The sequence below is a fragment of the Scyliorhinus canicula genome, chromosome 18 (genome assembly GCF_902713615.1).
Source record: "Scyliorhinus canicula chromosome 18, sScyCan1.1, whole genome shotgun sequence".
Taxonomy (NCBI): domain Eukaryota; kingdom Metazoa; phylum Chordata; class Chondrichthyes; order Carcharhiniformes; family Scyliorhinidae; genus Scyliorhinus; species Scyliorhinus canicula.
In genome coordinates this window covers 123,276,573-123,292,034 of record NC_052163.1, presented here as the reverse complement: position 1 = coordinate 123,292,034, position 15,462 = coordinate 123,276,573, and the positions used below count along the sequence as shown (strand labels likewise).

Genomic DNA, 15,462 nt, shown 5'->3' with positions numbered 1-15,462 from the left:
AAGTGTTTTCACCCCGGAGGATTGCAGCAGTTTCCAACTCCCTGTCTGAAAGGGTGATCGAGGCAGAACTCCAACTCAATTAAAATGTGTTTGCATCTGCACCTGAGCTGCTGTAACCTGCAGAACTAAGGACCGAATGCTGGAACGTGGGATTCGGCTGGGTGGCTCGTTTTACAGTCGCTGTAGACACAATGGGCCAAACGGCCCCTTTCTCTGCTGCATCCCTTCCATGATTCTTGACTCTTTCGCTGATTATTTTAAACATGCAACTCTCCTGCCAGTGAAACAGTCCAACCCTATCAAAAGCTTCGATAATTAGTGAACGGGAGGCACAGTGGCAGAGTGGTGAGCACTGCTGCCTCTCAGCTCCAGGGACCTGGGTTCAATTCCGGCCTCGGGTGACTGTCTGCGTTGGGTTTGCACGTTCTCCCCGTGTCTGCTTTGGGTTTCCTTCGGTTGCTCCGGTTTCCTCCCACAACCCAAAGGGGAATGGGGTGGAAATGTGGGCTGAAGTAGGGCGCTATTTCCAAAGGCCGATGCAGACTCGATGGGCTGAATGGCCTCCTTCGGCACTGTAAATTCTATGAACGCCTATATTACTTTCCCCTCGTCTTCTCTGCTCCAAAGGGAATAGTCCCAGCAAGATTTAAAACACCCACTGTTAATGCACCATTTAAGTAAAACAAATTCCAGTCAGAAGATAATTTGTTAAAGGGGAACAGTTTCCTCATGCAAGATGTACTACAAAACCATGAACATGTATGTTTATAAAAGGGTTTCATTTGGTACAACACACACAGGAGCTCTTCCCAAGTGAACCCTTCAGGGGGGAAATCCTCATTGAGCATACCAAGGAAAAGAACAAAGCAATGGTGGCACAGTGGTTAGCAATGCTGTCTGACAACGCCTGGGACCCGAGTTCAATTCCGGCCTTGGGTGATTGTTCGTGTGGAGTTTGCACGCTCTCCCCGTGTCTGTGTGAGTTTCCTCCGGTTTCCTCCCACCGCCCAACGATGTGCAGGTTAGGTGGATTGGCCATGCTAAATTGCCCCTTTGTGTCGATAGATGTGCTGGTTCACTGGGGTTACAGGGATAGGGCAGGGGAATGGGCCTAGGTAGGGTGCTCTTTCGGCGGGTGGGTGCAGATCTGATGGGTCGAATGGCCTCCCTCTGCACCGTAGGGATTCTACAAACTCACGTTTCATTGGTTAATGACAGCGAAATTATTCAACTCAATTGACACCTAAACACCAGATCAAACAATCTTTCATGAATACTTTCAGCTTTTCCATACTAATCTTCACACAGCACTGATTCAAGACCAAAATCTGAGGTCTGCTGTTAAATCAACTGGCCAAACCACACCTAAATCATTCCCAGCACTTGACCACTACCACACCTTGTGAACCATATCCCAGAACCTTGCTGAAAGAGGTGAAGTGATACAACGCAAAAACTAGCAAGCTGAAATAAACAGGTTATTCATTCCTGCTATTTTGATACAAACCCATACATACTTGAAAGTCGCTATTAAATGAACAAAGAAGCTTCTTGCAAATTGTTAAGCATTAGTAAGGTAACATCACACCGTGTGCCTTCATCTAACCACGGAGGGGCCATTATCATTTGAACAACATTAGCGAATGCTGCAATTGGTGGCTTGTGTTAAGTTTCACTGTTTTAAAGATATTCTGTGGGAATCTACAAAAGTTCAACTGGAGACTGACCTCACCCCCCCCCCCTTCCCCCCCCCCCCCCCCCCCCACACACACACACACACACACACACACACACACCCCTCACCAAACTGCCTCCCAGTCCCATGAAAGGTTTTGAGAAAGCTCCTTGTCTCTATGGCTAGGAATTCTACAAATTCTGTTGCGTGGCTTTTTGACACAGCCCAAAGGCATCTCTGGCAGACCAAACCAAGGTCATCAGTAACAAGGTCGACAGAGAGTCAAGTGTTCAGATTATCCCATTTTCTGATCCAAAGAAGGGAGAGTGTGGCTGAGGTGGACTTAACCCGATGGAAAATAACAAACGAATCATCTGGTGAGATCATGTCTTGCGATATTGTTATTTCCGCATCATCCACGGATTACTTGGTCGCACATTCACCTTTCAATCGCAAAATTATGGACTCATGCAAGACTCGGGCTACTTGACGTTTAAGAAGGCATCCCGATGCAATACGGAGCGAGTGCTGCACTGTCAGCGGCACAGTCTTTTGGCTGAGGCATTAATAAACATCCTGTCCGGCCACTCACGTGTATGGACATAATCTCGCGCCTCCAATGCAGAGAAAAGCAGAGCAATTCTCCCCAGGATCCCGGTCAATATTCACACTTCAACAGACATCATTGTAACTAATTACTGATGATTTACCACCTTGCTGTACGCAATGAGCTTCTGAGTTTCTGACATTTTGAGCGATTGCATTTTTAAAGTATTTAAAAGACTTTGAGGATGTCCTGAACTTGTGAAAGGTGCTATATAAATGAAACACTATCTAAATTAACATAAAATATTTTGGCCAATAATTTACTTGAGGCCCCGAATCTATTTATGAGCCTTTAACAAATAGCAGGTGACGGAAATTAACACAGAATGATCATTTCATATACTGCAATTTCACCTCAAAGGGCTCAGGGAATCATTACTGCAGGGCCCTCCATTAACAATGCTGAATACTGTTGTCACGTTGACATGAACCACTGGACCATGAAAAGCTTAACTTGTGTTATAGGTTCTTCTGCAAGAGGGAAACTCGGGTATCGAATACGAGTTCTGGCTTCCCAATGAACGCTACAGTCATTACCAGGGGGCCCATAGTCCACTGAGGCAGCCTGAGATTGCTGTGATAGAGGCTGACCATCCTCTCAGTTACCTGCCCTGGACACAGACCACAACAGCCTCCACCACTACCAGAAAGCCAGATGTCCACCCAGGTAAGTTGGAGCCATTTGTTCCATCCTCCTGCAATCACTAGAGTTTTCAATTTCAGTAGAAGCCATTATCCATCGCTGTTCCTCCCTCCCGCCTACTTACGTCGCATCACCTCACACATATTTTGACCGCGCCTCAAACCTGAATGGGGCCAGCCTGCTGCCTGGTCTCGGCCAGTGCTGTTCCGGAAGTTACCACCAGGGGACGCAGCAAAGCATCCCAAGGTTAGCCATTCAGCAGGCAGTATTTTAAACCTTCCCTGGGGCAGATTTGGAGGCAGCTGGGGCATTTACCTGGGCGGTACATTGGCGGGCGGGGATTCCGCCACTTCCCATCTGCCAGCTGATCAAGGCTCTGACGGGAAAATGCCCCCTCCCCCACACTGTCGCCAATTGAGGCCATTAGGTGGGCGATTCATGGATTCCTAACAGGGATGTGGGGTCAACATAGAGATATTCTCAACAATTTCACGGGTCTCTGGGCTGAGCGTGGGTGGGGGTGGTGGGGGGGGGGGGGGGGGGGGGGGAAGCCCTGAGTGACAGACCATGGGCGCAATTAGTCAATCCCACCCCCACCGTGTCCCGAATTCTCCGTCCCCCGAGATTTGGCGGGGGGGGGGGGAATCACGTTGCGCCGGTCGGCGGCCCCCCCGCGGCGATTCTCCGGCCCGCGATGGGCCAAAGTCCCGCCGCTGACAGGCCTCTCCCGCCGGCGTGGTTTAAACCACCTACCTGACTGGCGGCACGGGCGGGCTCCGGGGTCCTGGGGGGGACGGACGCGGGGCAATCTGGCCCCGGGGGGTGCCCCCACGGTGGCCTGGCCCGCGATCGGGACCCACTGATCGGCGGGTGGGCCTGTGCCATGGGGGCACTTGTTTCTTCCACCTCCGTCATGGCCTTCACCATGGCGGAGGCGGAAGAGACCCCCTCCCCTGCGCATGTGCCGGTATGACGTTAGCAGCCGCTGATGCTCCGGCGCATGCGCGGACTTACGTCGGCCGGCGAAGTACTTTCGGCCCCGGCTGGCATGGGGCCAAAGGCCGTTTACGCCAGCCAGCAGAATGGGAACCACTGGCGCGAGCTTAGCCCCTCAATGTGAGGGCTTGGCCTCTCAAGGTGCAGAATCCGCACCTTTGGGGCGGCCCGACGCCGGAGTGGTTCACGCCACTCCAACACGCCGGGACCCCCCCGCCCTGCCGGGTAGGGGAGAATCCCGGCCAATGCCCAGGCCAGTGGATTTGAAATAAGATACAATTGCATATGAACAATCTAATTGAACACAAGGTTCACCCAAAACTAGAGAACTGAATGAACAGAGGAATCACTTCTTCCTCCATGGTCATCTTTACACACTTTGCACAATAGAGTAACGTCAGTGCTGCCATACTCCCCGTGTACTCATCATTCACTCCCCATGTACTCAATTCACAGCAGTGCAGCTGAGAGAATTGGCCCTGCAGTGTTCCAGGCCCCTCTCCAATCTGAGACCCTCCTTCAAGCATTGTTTTGTCAATGAGAACACATGATCAGTGAATTTACCCTGTAATGTTGCAGAAACTCTTTTTATTGAATGATACCCTTGAACTACGATGGTCTTGTGGTGTGTGTGTTTGCATCCCTGCCGATGAGCTGGAAGCTCTGGGTTCAAATCCCCCCCCCCCCCCCCCCCCCCCCCCCGGGAATTGACGGCCAAGGAAGGTGCGTTCACAATGGGGTCCAACAGGTTAAATGTTAACTTGTAAATTTTTCCAACACACACCACTGGCAGTGATAAAAGTGGATGGGGACTGTTTTAGCTCAGTTCATGATGCAGAGTGAGATCAACAGCGTGGGTTCAATTCCCGTAATGGCTGAGATTAATCATGAAGGCCCTGCCTTCTCAACCTTGCCCTACATCTGACCATCTCACGTTAAATCACCACCAGTCAGCTCTCCCCTCAAAGAGGAAAGCAGCCGATGGTCATCTGGGACTATGGCGACTTACCTGTGCTTAAAGTGTGTTGCCACCGCAACCTGGATTCAGAGTGCACTACACCGCCACCACTCTTGAAATAAGTTTTTGTTTGCAACTCCTTAAATCTCCATTGAGATTGTTTTGATGTTCAGAAACATATGATAGTCTTGAATAAATCTAATAAAGAATTCAGCTGAAACCTATTTGCCCAGAGTCCCTAGACTGTGGAACTTGCTACCATATAGGGGTGGTTGAGGCGATTACCACAGATGCCATTGATGGAAAGCTGGACAAGTACACGAGGAGGAAAGGGATAGATGGGTTTGCTGGTGGAGTTTGGGTTGTGTGAAGCATAATCACCAGCATGTAATATTGAGCTAAATGGCCTGTCTCTACGCTGTTCATTCAATGGGGAGCAGTGACGGAGTGGTATTGTGTCTGGAGTAGTGTTCCAGAGGCCCAAGGCTGGATTCTCCTGCACCACCCACTGCAAAAACGCCACGGGCAAGCCGTGTACAATGGAGAACTCCATTGACCTCGGGTAGGATTCTCCGATCGCCGGGAGGACGGGGCTGGAGGATGCCACGCCAGAGTCATGCTCTGGGGTCCCGGGTTCAAATCTCGCCATGGCAGCTGGTGAAATTCGAATTTTAAAAAATGATCTGGAATTAAAAGTCTAAAGCTAACCATGAAAACATTGTCAATCGTCGTTTAAAAAAACCATCTGGTTGACTAATGTCCTTTAGGGATGAAAATCTGTCGTCCATCCACATCCCATCTTGTGAAAGTCAGGGGCAGCCTCACGGCGCCGAGGTCCCATGTTCGATCCCGGCTCTGGGTCACTGTCCGTGTGAGACTTTGCACATTCTCCCCGTGTCTGCGTGGGTTTCGCCCCCACAACCCAAAGGTGTTCAGGGCAGGTGGATTGAACACAAATTGCCCCTTAATTGGAAAACATTAATTGGGTACTCTAAATTTTTTTTAAAACGAAGAATTGGAGTAGTGGTATTATCACTGGACTAGTAATCCAGAGACCCAGGGTGATGCTCAGGGAGACGCAGGTTCAAGTCCCACCATGGAATTAAAAGTCGAATGATGGCCATGAAAAGATTGCAGTAAAAACCCATCTATTTCTTTAATGCCCTTTAGTAAATCTGCTGACTTTTAAATGCGACTTAATTCCAGAGCATTAGGGATGGGCAATAAATGGTGGCTGGCCCAGCCAACAGTGCCCACACCCCATGAATGACTAAAAGAATACCCTGGAAAACAATGAAGGTGCAAGTAGTACGCAAGCAGAAGGTTTTCCCGTGCTCTTTTAGACACTCTCTCAATCCCAGATTCATTCAGGAATAATATTTCACTTGGATTTGGATTGGAATTGGCTTTATTGTCAGGTGTACCGAGGTACAGTGAAAAGTATTGTTCTGCATGCAGTCCAGAAAGATCGTTCCATACCTGAAAAAACATAGGACATACGATAAATACACAATGTAAATACACAGACATCAGGTGAAGCATACGGAGTGTAGTACTACCCATTAGAGAAGATGTGCGGAGAGATCAGGTCAGTGCATAAGGGGGTCTCTTTCTCTGCTCATGAGGGAGAGTCACAGATAATGACGTAATTAGGGAGACCCAGGGGCAGCACGGTGGCGCAGTGGGTTAGCCCTGCAGCCTAACGGCGCCGAGGTCCCAGGTTCGATCCCGGCTCTGGGTCACTGTCCGTGTGGAGTTTGCACATTCTCCCCGTGTTTGCGTGGGTTTCGCCCCCACAGCCCAAATATGTGCAGGGTAGGTGGATTGGGCACGCTAAATTGCCCCTTAATTGGAAAAAATGAATTGGGTACTCTAAATTTATTTTAAAAATAATTAGAGAGACCCTGACAAATGAGTGTTGGAGGAATTGTCTTCACCAATTCCTTTTGGATAGAGGCAGGTTTTTAAAGTTCTTGAGTTACTGACTTATCTTTCCCCCCCTCCTGGCCCCCTCTTCCCCCCCCCCCCCCCACCCCCCTCCTCCCCCTCTCCCTTCTTTCTCCTCAGGCTGGGTTCATCCCGCTCAGCGACCACCAGTACATCCCCATCAAGATAATCATTTTCAAAATATATTACCAAGGGAGGATCCCATCCAGTCCACCATCCTTCAGCCCGGTGAGTGAAAATGTCAAAGGCACCGCATGACACAGGCTTTGTGTTTCTTTACAATCGGTTGTATCCGCCTCTCCCAGGAAACAACATGGCTGCCGGTGGATGTCCTGGGTTGGTGCGGGATAGGGTGTTGGGTACCATGATGTGGAGGTGAGGAAAGCTCAGTGGACCAGCTGTACACACACAAATTATTCCTGTACCTCACTCACACTGTAGACCCAACAGGAAGATAGATCTGGTCAGGCCCTGACTGGGGCCTGCTTTTATTCACTAGTCCGACGAGTCCCAGGTGGTGGGTCTCCACCCTTACATGGGGAGCTTGTATTCAATCAGACCCATTAGAAGATGAGTAATTGTTGTCTCAAGGGGGTTATAATAGGTATGAATTGGGATTGAAAGGTTAATAGCTGCCTTGACCAATGATACTGAAATCATGAAGGCTGAATGTGTAGATGAAGGTAGAGCAGTTGATGTCGTATACATGGATTTTAGTAAGGCATTTGATAAGGTTCCCCATGGTCGGCTCATGAAGAAAGTAAGGTGTGGGATAAAGGGAAATTTGGCCAATTGGATAAGTAACTGGCTATCACATAGAAGACAGAGGGTGGTGGTGGATGGAAAATTTTCAGACTGGAGATCAGTTGTCAGTGGTGTACTATGGGAAGGATGTGGAAGCATTGGAAAAAGTGCAAAGGAGATTTACTAGGATGCTGCCTGGTTTGGAGGATAGGTTTTATGGGGAAAGGTTGAGGGAGCTAGGGCTTTTCTCTTTGGAGCGGAGGAGGATGAGAGCACACAGAATGACAGGGAGTGGGATAGCTTGATCCTGGTTTCAGACAATGCTCGGCACAACATCGAGGACCGAAGGGCCTGTTCTGTGCTGTACTGTTCTATGTGCTCATGTTCCTCTGAACACAGAAAGGTGGTTGTCCCTAATATGGGATTGTGATTTCAATCCGCTACAATATTTCAGCGCCCTACAAAGTGAATTGTCAATTACCAACAAAGTGTTCCGATATTTCTTATATGGACGCGAGGCACCTTTAATGGCGCTGTTTAGAGAATTTCTTAAATGTTGAAAGAATTAACCACACACAGAGTCTTTTGTTTGCTCTGTGTAGCCAAATCAAACAAGCTCTTTATTTACAGTTACGCTACTAATGGCGGCCCCACACTCTCCACCAATGCTAAATCAACCATGTTTTTTTTTTCTCTCAAAGCTTGATCTTGAGTTGCTTGAATGTTAAGGGTGAAAAGGCAACCACAAATGTCATTGAACACGAGATCCATGTTTGTCTTTATAGAGAGGAAAATAATGTAACAACATGACTGGCTTTCCATAACCGACACGGTGTTATACCTTGCATGGAACTATGTGACGTGGAAATTCTTACAATGAATTGTAAAGAAAACCTGATAAAGTCTCACCAGCAGAAACATGTCTACACAAAGCTATTTGCAACAGTCAAAACACATTCCTTAGTCGGTTGTCTCTGACATTGGGAGATCGGTATCCCAGTGAGCGAGCTTCCTGTCAGCTGCTGAACTGTTAACATCCAGAAAGAAATAATGAATATTAAACTTCCTGTCATCTCACTGCACAGTCTTTCTGAGTCTGCCTCACTCCCAAGCCCAATGCACACCTGCTGTGCTACTTTGTCAAAACATGAGGGTTTCCGCAAAACCGAGGTACAAACACCAGGGGGAGCAGGAAAGGAAGATTTACATTTAATTAGCGCCTTTCAAAACCAGAAGGTCTCAAAGCACTTTCCAGCCAATGAAGTACTGTCACGGTTGCAATGTAGAAAACATAGCGGCCAATAGGCAAACAGCAAACTCCCCCAAACAGCAATGAGGTAATGACCCCGCTATCTGTTTTTGTGAAAATGAGTGAGGGACAAATATAGGCCAGGGCAGCAGCGAGTGCTATCCCGCTCTTATTCAAATTTTACATCCACCCATGAGAGATCATAGAATTTACAGTGCAGAAGGAGGCCATTCAGCCCATCGAGTCTGCACCGGCTCCTGGAAAGAGCACCCTACCCAAGGTCAACACCTCCACCCTATCCGCATAACCCAGTAATCCCACCCAACACTAAGGGCGTGACAGTGACCCAAGCCGGAATTGAACCTGGGACCCTGGAGCTGTGAAGCGATTGTGCTACCCACAATGCTACCGTGCTGCCCTCAAATGGGGTCTCGTTTTAATGACAGATAGCTCAGATCTCCCTCAGTACTGGAGTGTCAGGACTAATTGTTATTTTGAAGTGGGGCTAGAATCCACAACCTTCTGATTCAGAGGCGAGAGTGTGACGAAAAGAGCCACAGCTGGCATTTTTTAAAAGTGGGAAGAGGGAAGAGGCACGGGAAAGTGCGCAATCCACAGATCTGTAAGGTCTCAAACAAGGGGGAGAGATGTTCGTCACCCGCTGAGAGGGCTGGGCAAACACATACCTTGCTTTCGCACCCGAAACAACTCCTTTCCCAATCAACACATCCCACTGAGAAGATTCAGTGGAGCTGTCCCAGTCCACGGAAAAGGGAATCTTTCTTCTCTTTTAAACTGGATCTGCATTTTCCTCCTTCTGCCATCTGCGATCAAGAAAAGCTGAATGTCCCTTCTGAGCAATATCCCTTCACTGACAGTCTATGGCAGAGCTATGGAGCACACCAGAATGACAGGGAGTGGGATAGCTTGATCTTGGTTTCGGACAATGCTCGGCACAACATCGAGGGCCGAAGGGCCTGTTCTGTGCTGTACTGTTCTATGTTCTATCCTCCTTCTTTCATTAAATCCTAGGACCGCTACTGCAAAAGGAGACCATTCGGGCCATTGAGTCGGCACTGAGCCTTCAAAGAACCACCCTACCAAGGCCCAATCCCCCACCCTATTCCTGTAACCCCACCCAATGTTTGGACACTAAGAGCAATTTAGCATGGCTAATCCACCTGACCGGCAAATCTTTGGACTGTGGGAGGAAACCAGAGCACCAGGAGGAACCACGCAAACACCAGGAGAACGTGCAAACTCCACACAGACAGTCCCCCAAGGTTGGACTGGAAACCGGATCCCTGGCACTGTAAGGCAACAGTGCTAAGCACTGTGCCACCATGAGCTTTAATTACTTGCTGCCTAAGCAAAATCTTCGAATGGGTGGTATGGGCTGCAGAGTAGCACAGAGATTAGCACTGTCGCTCCACAGCGCCAGGGTCCCGGGTTCGATTCCCAGCTTGGGTCACAGTCTGTGCGGAGTCTGCACATTCTCCCCGTGTCTGCATGGGTTTCCTCCGGTTGCTCCGGTTTCCTCTCACAAATCCCAAAAGACGTACTTATTAGGTAATTTGGACATTCTGAATTCTCCCTCTGTGTACCCGAACAGGCGCCGGAGTGTGGCAACTAGGGGATTTTCACAGTAACTTCATTGCAGTGTTAATGTAAGCCTACTTGTGACAATAATAAAGGTTATTATTATTATTGTGCATTAACCGTCATGTTGATGAGCACTATGATAAAATAGATTGATACATTTCAGTAATTGCCATCTATCCCTGATCTAGGTTACTGTAGAAAGTGTAAGAAGTCGAAAGGAAAATCTCAAAGGATAAAACAGTACTGCCAGAAAGACTTTGGTAAGATATCAATAAAACATAAAACCACTACTTTAATGTACGAGGAACTAATTGCAGGATATATTAATTTATTTCTTGGGCCCATAATAAGCACTAGCTTTCATGTGCAATGAAATCCTGTTCTACAAATTGTCTCATGTTTGTTTTTGTATCAAAGGTCAATTCTGTAAAGTGTATTCACTGATCTCAGCATGAAGTCAGGCTCGAAGGGGGCACAGATTGCAGAATTGACACTACTGCACTGTAGTGTTGTCTGTGCTCCCTATCAGAGGGCTCCTCAATGGAAAGCATAATCAGTGAATTTGTCTCTCTGTATCAGAGGAACTATCAGTAATGCAAAATAAAATCTTCCTGGGAGGTAAGCACATTGCCCAATCTACAGAAAAGCCACACACAGAAAGTCCCAGCATTGGCCTTGATTTCATAGAATTCCTTCGGAGCAGAATCAGGCCATTCGGGCCATCGAGTCTGCACCCACCCTCCGAAAGGGCTGGTTTAGCTCACTGGGCTAAATCGCTGGCTTTTAAAGCAGAACAAGCAGGCCAGCAGCACGGTTCAATTCCCGTACCAGCCTCCCCGAGCAGGCGCCGGAATGTGGCGACTAGGGGCTTTTCACAGTAACTTCATTGAAGCCTACTTGTGACAATAAGCGATTTTCATTTCATTTTCATTCATTTCATTTCAAAGTGCGCCCTTTCCTAGGTCTACTCCCCCGCCCACCCCATAACCAACCTGCACATCTTTGGACACTAAGGGGCAATTTAGCATGGTCAATCCACCTAACCTGCACATCTTTTGGACTAGTGCTAGTCTCAGCTCAGGTGTCAGAAGGTTTTCTGCGATTATTTCAGTGTCCCTGAGCTAGTTAGAGGATGAAAATCAACTAGGGTTGCCACTCGCTCAGTTGTGCCTAGGGTGAGCAAGCACGGTGGCATACATGGTTAAATACTCAGCTAACCCTCACTGAGCTTTTATTCTTTATGGGTTTCACCCCAGTGCCGTCCATTGTAAAGGTATTTACATTTACACAGTGGAGATAAGTCACGTACTGTTTTACATTTACTACCACCATTGATCTCGGCCAATGTATCATTTTGTGAAGTACATTCACTGCTTGTAGGTAGGCCAGTACTTCAAACCAATTTGAGCACAGCAAACACTCACAGGCAGGAATAAATGAATGATTAGAGGATGGGGGAAGGAATGTTACCGAACACCGCTAAAGAACTGCCTGAATAATTCTTGAATTATGCCATGGGATCTTTCGACACATCTGGCCTCACTTTAATGTTTGGTCCAAAAGGTAGTGGGCAGGATTCCCTATTTGCCAATGCCGAAATCGGAAAAGGCGATTGAGTGGAGAATTGGTTCCGACTCCAAAATCGCGACAGCGCCGATTTGACGGCGAATTGCAATGCACCTCGACAGCAGCGTCAATGCTTCCGGAACGCACGTACAGTAGACACTGTTTGCATATCATTAGCGGGTCCGACCCGGTATTCTCCGGGGCCTCCGCGATTCTCCGCCTCCGATGGGCCGAGTTCCTGACAGCGGGGTTCACATCTGCTTTTAAAAATGGTGAAACCGGCGTGGCTGAGGGAGCGGGGGTACGGAAAATGTCCAACATCGCCTTAGTGTGTGGACAATTGTGCTGTTGGCCGCGGGGCTTCTGCTAGGGCAAGGGGGGTGGCTATGGGTGTGGGCTGTGGGGTCGGGATGGTCGGGTACGGTATACCATTGCCGCAGCCGGCAAGGCAGCCATGCAGCTGCGCACAACGCTAACAGCCCACTTTGAACTTAGTGCCAGGGGTCGTATAGGTGTCCGCCCAGGGCACCCCCGTGGGTGCCCTCTGGCCCTGGCTGACCCATCAGCAGGATGGGCTCCAGCACAACCAGTGCCATCTTGTTGGCTGGGATGAGTGTGTGTGTGGGGAGTGTAATGTGTATGTGCGGCTGCAGCTTGTCAGCCTCCCAAGTGTCAATCACAGACCCGGGCAAATCCCGCACCGTTTCTCATTTGAATTGATTATGTTCCACGAGGCACCAGTGCTAGTCCCTCAATAATAGCGGAATCAGTCCAGGTGCGGTCCCAGTGTTTCTGTCGTGAAAGTCTACGAATTCTGGATTGGCGTCAACACTTAGTCTCAGAAACGGAGAATCCCGCCCACTATCTGTGACAATGGTTGAACCCATGGCTTGAACAGTGGGAATGTTGCCAATTGAGTGAGGTAGAGGCCTGATCGCCTGAGAAAGGAAGGCGTGGTCCTTGGAGACTTGAGGAAGGGAATGTGGGAGAAAGTAAATCACCTGAAACCTACCCCGCCTTTGGTCCATTAATGTTTCTTCTTCACTTTCTCACCAGTTTTCCGTGGGCGAATCCTCAGAAAGACTATTGTGGGGTCGGAGACTCGATACGACGTGCAGGTCAGACAAACATACAAGAACAAATACCCCATTGTGCACAGGGAATACATCTGGGTGCCCAACACATGTGACTGTCCGTACCTTCTGGAGAAGCGGGAGTACATTATGATGGCCAGGCGGCACGTGAACTTTGAACAGACATTGAACCGAATCCTACTGGAGCACAACAGTTTTGTCAAGTTGTGGCAGCCAAAGGAAGACTTGATGTTGCGAGACATTAATAAATATTGTCATCGGTACTCATAAAAGGAAGTCAATCATGCTGCTATCATTTTACAACCCTGTCCTATATTGGATAGTATCTAGGAAGCACTCATGACATTGCATAGGAAAACTATATAATTCCATCAGTTACGTACAAACTTCCTATAAGCAACTACTCACAGCCAATATTAAGTAGGTCTTTCTAAGCTACCAATAGCAGTCACTGGAAGATGCTATTTGATGATGACTGTGTGGATCAAGGCAAAAATGAGTGACACTGAATTATTGGAAATGGGTTAATATGGTTGCTTTGTCCATCCTCTGTTGTAATGAAGCATATACTTCATATTGGAAAGAGCTAGTGGGAGCTTTCTGAAGCTTATATGTGGTCAGTCTTGACTAACAGTGTCTGGTTTTGTTTTAAGGAATGTTCTCTATGATGAACTATTCAATATGCAAGGTACCAGTACGCCCAATATTGTTAATAATGGCAGAAGCATACGTTTAAACCAGACCAACCCAATATTACACTATTGTGACTGGAGCACAATGACAATATTTCTACTGCACCTCAAAGAATAATGCACTTAATTGTTCTGTAAAAGTTACTCCCAATGTATTTGGGATTTCTATTTCCTGAAGGATGCTCCTTGACTTGGACAGTTTTACATTGCATGGATCCCATTTCTTTAAGGACTGGCAGTCTTTATTATAGCTGGCGTGTTCTGAAATCTGGGTGATGTATTGTACTGATGCCAAATCTTTTATATCAGCTATTTAAATATGTATATTAAGTATCTCGCTAGTATACTGACGCTAATCACTTTGCATGGTACATGATGTATTTAAGCATCAAAGACATTTTGAAATACTTTATTGTACACTGTCATTAAAATTGACAAACTTTAATTATTTTGAATCATTTCATCCCTGACTTTCACACACACGCCACAATTTTAGACCCAAGTTAAACATTGTGAGGTTACGAAAAGGTGTTATGTACTGGAGCGCGCAGGCAGATCAGAAACCTGTGCCTGCAATGAAAAGTTAGCAACGAATAATTGAGACGATTTGATGGAAGGAACCATTTGCAGTGGCAGGAGGAGCTACTTCTTTAGCATTTCTTCAAGTTTAAGATATTTAAACCATGATCACTTTATGCTACAACTGATAAACAGGATCATATATCATGCACGTTCGTTACAAAAACAGAACCCCCGCCACCTCTTATTGTGATTGGAGAGACAACGGAAATTAAACAATGCTGAACATTGAACGAATGGGCAGGATGTGAAGAGAAGCAAAGGAACGTTTATTAAACACATGAAGGAGAGGAGGAGGCAAGAGGCTGTAAGAAAATAGAGTAGGACAGAAAGCAAAGATTAACACTGATTTGAAAACCGGAGAGGATGGAAAAATTCAGAGGGTCCAGCAGCATCTGCGGCGAGAGAAACACTTTGCGTCCAATATGGCTTCTCCTCGGAACTTGACACCAATTATTCAGTGCCATGCGGAAACAAATAAAATGTGGGAATTCTGTGAACCAGTTGATCACTACTAGATAAATTGGGAAGTATTGCAAAAAGTATTGTGGGCAGCACGGTAGCATTGTGGATAGCACAATGGCTTCACAGCTCCAGGGTCCCAGGTTCGATTCCGGCTTGGGTCACTGTCTGTGCGGAGTCTGCACATCCTCCCCGTGTGTGCGTGGGTTTCCTCCGGGTGCTCCGGTTTCCTCCCACAGTCCAAAGATGTGCAGGTTAGGTGGATTGGCCATGATAAATTGCCCTTAGTGTCCAAAATTGCCTTAGTGTTGGGTGGGGTTACTGGGTTATTGGGATAGGGTGGAAGTATTGACCTTGGGTAGGGTGCTCTTTCCAAGAGCTGGTGCAGACTCGATGGGCCGAATGGCCTCCTTCTGCACTGTAAATTCTATGAAAAAGAAGACCAGTATTTTAGAGGCAATGTGTAGCGCAGGTAAAGACTTTGCAGGTTGTAATATAAAGGAAGTACTGGTAAAGGGAGCTGGTTGCCGATATAAAAGAGCTTGCCTGAATGTATTCCCACCTGCCGACAAACTGAGGAAGACGATTCCCCTTGGGGGTGAACTGGGAAGGTGCGTTTATGATTGTACCACAAGGAATAACTGGAGGA

The 15,462-nt window shown here is 47.6% G+C and overlaps 1 protein-coding gene across 4 annotated transcripts in view; it reads left to right on the top strand.

Moving 5' to 3' along the window:
• Positions 1-14,217, top strand: part of LOC119953366 (ADAMTS-like protein 5) — a 139,378-nt gene extending 125,161 nt beyond the window's left edge. For 3 of the 4 annotated variants that reach the window (XM_038777557.1, XM_038777558.1, XM_038777560.1), the window contains 4 exons: positions 2,747-2,948; positions 6,946-7,053; positions 10,609-10,680; positions 13,043-14,217. In XM_038777557.1, coding sequence (XP_038633485.1) covers positions 2,747-2,948; positions 6,946-7,053; positions 10,609-10,680; positions 13,043-13,350 — 690 coding nt within the window. In that variant the 3' untranslated portion in view covers positions 13,351-14,217. The remainder of the gene's footprint in view (positions 1-2,746; positions 2,949-6,945; positions 7,054-10,608; positions 10,681-13,042) is intronic. The other variant, XM_038777559.1, reaches the window with a different exon arrangement.
• Positions 14,218-15,462: the final 1,245 nt, after the last annotated feature.